The 5,366-nt window shown below is 44.1% G+C and overlaps 1 protein-coding gene and 1 pseudogene across 2 annotated transcripts; both read right to left on the reverse strand.

Annotated features, from left to right (window-relative positions):
* Positions 1-822: 822 nt before the first annotated feature.
* On the reverse strand, positions 823-2,208 carry LOC103249956 (olfactory receptor 10G2-like). The gene is made up of 2 exons (XM_008048566.2): positions 1,189-2,208; positions 823-889 (listed from the first exon to the last, which is right to left on the reverse strand). Coding segments are annotated over exons 1-2 (936 nt in total). The 5' UTR covers positions 2,123-2,208; the 3' UTR covers positions 823-887.
* A 900-nt stretch (positions 2,209-3,108) lies between these two features.
* Positions 3,109-3,653, reverse strand: LOC103249950 (annotated as a pseudogene). Its single transcript, XR_002481399.1, has one exon. The product of XR_002481399.1 is annotated as a protein S100-A10 pseudogene (transcript).
* Positions 3,654-5,366: the final 1,713 nt, after the last annotated feature.

Genomic DNA, 5,366 nt, shown 5'->3' on the forward strand with positions numbered 1-5,366 from the left:
AAAAGAATAAGCTGGGTGCGGTGGCTCACGGCGGTAAACCCTGCACTTTGGGAGATGGAGGTGAGAGGATTGTCTGAGTCCAGGGGTTCAAGACCAGGCTGTGCAACTTTGTGAGACCCGTCTCTATCATAAATCAAAAAAATTATCCAGCTGTGGTAGCAAGTGCCCGTGGTTCCAGTTACTTGGAAGGCAAAGGTGAAAGGATGACCTGAGTCCAGCAGGTCGAGGCTGCGGTGGCCATGAGCGTGCTATTGTACTCCAGCCTGGGCGACAGAGTGAAATTTAGACTTGGGGAAAAAAAAAAAAGAAGAAGAGAGAAGATTTTGGTGGTCAGTGAGCCATTTCTACCGTAGCAGTTACTAGTAGATATTGGGAATTACAACACAAACACCAACAAAATGTGCTTTCCTTTCTTCTAAAACTCTGATCTCAGCTGTAATACAGTCCAGCCTAAAAAAGTGATATAAAATTCAAAGGACTACAAAAATACAGGGAGGAGAATCTCAATTCTGACTGAGAGAATCAGAGAAAACTTCCTGAATCCCAAATGCCTAGAAGCTTGAGAAATTAGGAGTGAAGCACATGGAGACAGGGCAGTATTATACTGGTTTTGTCTGAATTTGCCTGGAAAAATTCTCCCCCTTTCCAGATAAAGCATTCATTCCTCAGTGCCAACATATGTGCTTTCCCTTGAGGGATGAGTCAGACAAATGCAAAACAACTATGGACAATTTATTGAGGTTGAATACAGCACTGAGAGATTCTTCTTAGTAGAATTACATTCAATGCAGCTTAAACCAACATCTATTTGTTGAGCATTTGTCACATGCAGTGGTAGCTGAAAGAGTGGTAGTGATGATGATGTTGGTGTAGTTACTTATTTTCTTTTCTTTTTTTTTTTAGTTGGAGACTTACTCTGTCACTCCGTCTGGAGTGCAGTGGCACACTCACGGTCACCGCAGCCTCGCCCTGCTGGGCTCAGGCAATTCTTCCACCTCAGCCTTCCAAGTAGCTGGAACTACAGGCGCCTGCCACCATGCCTAGCTGATTTTTTGATGAGGTCTCACCAAGTTGCCCAGGCTTGTCTCAAACCCCTGGGCTCAGACAGTCCTCTCGCCTTGGCCTTTCAACGTGCTGGGATTACAGGTTTGAGCCACCCCACCCAGCCAGTTACTTATTTTCATTCACAGTCCCTACTGTTAACCTCTTCAGAGCAGACTTCACTTCCTGGTTCCTCAGTGTATAGATGAGGGGTTTCAGTAGTGGAGTGACAACAGTGTAAAACACAGCCACTGCTCCATCCAGAGGACTCTTGCAGCCAGCCCCTAAGGTAGATGAAAATACAGGGAACGTAGTAGATTGTGACCACGGTCAGATGGGAACCACAGGTGGAGAAGGCCCGGCATCTCCCGTCAGCAGTACGTATCTTCAGGATGGCGTGGACTCTGTTGGCACAGGAGAGCAAAATTAACATGAAACAGCTGGCAGCTACTACTCCAATGTCCACAAAGATCACCAGCTCATTGACAGTTGTATCAGCACAGGCCAGTCTCAACACTGCAGGGATGTCACAGACAAAGTAATCCACCTGACTGGGGCCACAGTAGGGCAGGTGGAAGGTCAGGGTGGCCTGGATAGACCCATGGATGGAGCCGGACGCCCAAGCTCCGGCCACAAGGACTGTGCACAACCTCCCATTCATGAGCACAGAGTAGCGCAGGGGCCGGCATATTGCCAGGTACCTGTCATAGGCCATCAGGGTGTAGATAAAGCACTGGGTGCTGCCCAGGAAGTGAAAGAAATACAACTGAGCCACACAGCCACCAAACGGGATGGCCCTGCTGGCAGGAGTGAAGTTTAGGATGACTTGAGGAACAATGACTGAGGAGAGCCACATGTCCAGGAATGAGAGCACTCCCAGTAGGATGTACATGGGGCGAGCGTGGAGCTTCGGGTCAGCCCGCACGGTGAGCAGAATGAGCAGGTTCCCCAGTTGAGTCAGGATGTAAAGGATGAAGAAGACCAGGAAGAGGAGGGTTCTTAGATGAGGTGGGTGAGACAAGCCCAGGAGAATGAACTCTGTCACCACGGTGTCCAGCGAGGTGTTTTTGGTCTTTCTCATTCTTTGGGTAGTCTGCTAAGAAGATGGTGAAGTCTGACAAGGGAAATACAACACAGTAATGTGATTAAACGCTTTTTGTCTGATGAGCTGTTTGGGAGGTAAATAGAAGATTTCTCTATTTTAAGTAGAAAGCATTTGCCATCAATCACCTGGGTTTGCTTGGCAGGACAACTCTCAGAGGCTAGTTAATTTTCAAGTGTCCTGAAATGCTCCTTTAATGAGACTAGACTACATATGAGTGTTGGAATCTACATACAAGACATGGATTAGAATTTGAATAATAATGTAAGTGCGTGTAGTAGGTCTATTTCCCAAAGAAGGACTACAGATAAATATGTTTTGGTGTTATGAAGCAGTGTGAAACAATTACCTTGCAATCACCATCCCTATTGTTGGTTTCTGACTTAATGTCCTTGAAATGTCTTCTCCCATTATCTACAACTTTTGTGATCTGATGTTTGCAGATTTCTAGTTTTCTTTCTTTTAAAAATTTCAAAAACTTATTTTATCCATGTATCGTTTATCAATCAGTCTGTATCTATCTTTCTATCTATCTACCTATCATCTATCTATCTATCTATCTATCTATCTATCTATCTATCTATCTATCATCTATCTAGTTACAGAAAGTTCCCTACATGCAAACTTTCAAGTTACAAACTTTTTTTTTGAGCCGGGGTCTCACTTTGTCACCCAGGCTGGAGTGCAGTGGCACACTCATGGCCACTGCAGCCTTGATCTGCTGGGTTCAGGATTTTCCACCTCAGCCTTCCAAGCAGACAGAACTACAGGCACATGCTACTAGGCCCGGCTAATTTTTTTTGAATTTATTGTTGAGATGAGGTCTTGTCAAGTTGCCGAGGCTGGTGTTGAACCCCTGGACTCAGGCAGTCCTCTCACTTTGGCCTCCCAAAGTGCTGGGATTATAGGCTTGAGCCACTGTGCCTGGCCTCAAGTTGTGAACTTTCTTTTTCTTTTTTTTTCCAGAACTAAAAAAGGACTTTATTTATTGAGGGCAAGAGGGTGCAAACAATACAAAAATCAAAAGCTTATCTGGCCTTCAATTAACTTTTCTTCTCTGCTTGTCACATGGGAGTTGGATTTTGTTTGTACATTTTCTAAGGGTCCTGATCTGCTCACAGAATCCTTATACAAGGGGAAAGCTTTGGGCAGAGTCCTTCAGTGACCCTGTGGGATAACTCTTAGCAGGGTGGGAGGCATTGCTCGGTTCTGTCTACTTCTTTCCCTTCTGTTTCATGTGTTCTACAAAATAGTCGTTGCATGCAATGGTGAGGCCAGCAATGAGCGAAAAGAAGCTCTGGAAGCCCACTTTGCCATCTTGGCATTGGTCCAGGTCCTTCATTATTTTGTCCACGGCCAGAGGGTCTTTCTGATTTTCCAAAAACCCAGGGAACTCCTTTTCCATGAGTACTCTCAGCTCTTCCTTTGTTAAGTAGCCTTTATCCCCAGCCAATCTGTGGAATGTAAACTTCATGGTTTCCATGGCATGTTCCATTGGAGATGGCATTTTTGCGGACGCTGGGCGGGCGGGGATCGGGCAGCAAGGAGCCAAGTTGTGAACTTTCAAAGATGTGAATGTGTATTTGTATGACCAATCATGTAAGTGAGGTCTTATGTCTGGCGTAAGTTGCCACACATGTACATCTTCTCCAAGTGGTTGTGCTTTGTGTACTTTACTACAGAGTACTGTACAGAGTACAATATCTTTATTTCAAGCCCAGGATGTCTGGAAGCAAGCGTAAAAGCAGCGGAGATATGGCTGGTACTGTATAGCTGATTGTGTTCATTGGGTACCTAGGTTACTATTGTTGGACTTATGAACAAATTGGACTTATGAATGCGCTTTTGAAATGGAACTCGTTTGTATGTAGGGAACATACTGTATTTATCTATTTATTTGTTTTTTATATCTCTTCTTTCTTTTAGTTCCCTCCGAGCACCATGCCCTCCTTCATTCTGGACCTATGAGTATCCTTATTCATCTAACGTATCTTCATTCCTCAGGATTCACTTGGTCGCTTCCTAGGGAGAAGTTATCCTCTCCTAGAAGATAATCTTCTGGGAGATAAGAGATGATATTATAGAGGGTGATTACAAGATAATGTTAGAAGAGCTGTTTGCTTAAATACTTATTGGTTTCTTCTACTAGATTATAAGTTCCTTCAGAGAAAAGATCAAATCTTTGATGTATCTGCATTAACTGCCACAGTGCTTGGCAACAGTAACTTAACAAATATTTGTTGGCTGATTGGCTACTAAGTGAACAATGTCAGCTCCTACTAAAACTGCATCATGTTTCTTTGCGTGATCACATCTCTCATGCTGTGATCATATAGTCATACATGGACATATATACAGTCATATATAACCGGGAGGACAAGAGATAAGCCTTGCACTTCAAGTGATATGAGCCTATGCTCAGTGTAAACAGAGCCCAAGGTAGTATGTGTGCTTTCTATTTGCCCTAGGAAATTTATTGATTAACCTAAGTAGTTCAGTGGTTTTGTTTATTTGGATTATAACAGCATTGATCATTGTAGAATTTGATCTTTGGTACATCGTTATTTTGTTTTATTTTGAGTCAGAATCCCATTCTATTGCTCAGACTGGAGTACAGTGGCACAATCATGGCTTACCACAGCCTTGACCTCCTGGTTGGAAGGCTGAGGCAATCCTCACACCTCAGCCTTCCAAGTACCTGGAACTACAGGCACGTACCACTATGCCTGGGTAATTTTTTTGTAGAGTTGTGGTCTCGCTGTGTGCCTAGGCTGATTTCAAACTCCTGGGCTCAAGCAATTCTCCAGCCTTGGCCTCCCAAAGTGCTGGAATTCTAGGCATGAGCCATCATGCCCAGCCATGTACATTGTTATTTTTGCCTTTCAAAAAAATGGGTTTTTCAAAAACGCTTTAAAGATATGAAACATCTGAGCCAGATGTTATTTAAAAACTCCCTTTTGAAGGACAAAATTATGAACTTCACAGCAACTTGGATGGATTTGGAGACTTTTTTTTGTTTGTTTGAGTTGGGGTCTCACTCCGTTTCTCAGACTGGAGTGCAGAGGCCACTGCGGCCTCAACCTGCTGGGCTCCGGCAATTCTTCCACCTCAGCCTTCCAAGTACCTGGAACTACAGACGCACTCTACCACGCCCGGCTAATTTTTTGATTTATTGTAGAGATGAAGTCTCACCAAGTTGCCCAGGCGGGTCTTGAACCCGTGG

The sequence above is a fragment of the Carlito syrichta genome, unplaced genomic scaffold, assembly GCF_000164805.1.
Source record: "Carlito syrichta isolate Samal-C Ts95f unplaced genomic scaffold, Tarsius_syrichta-2.0.1 Scaffold124793, whole genome shotgun sequence".
Lineage (NCBI taxonomy): Eukaryota > Metazoa > Chordata > Mammalia > Primates > Tarsiidae > Carlito > Carlito syrichta.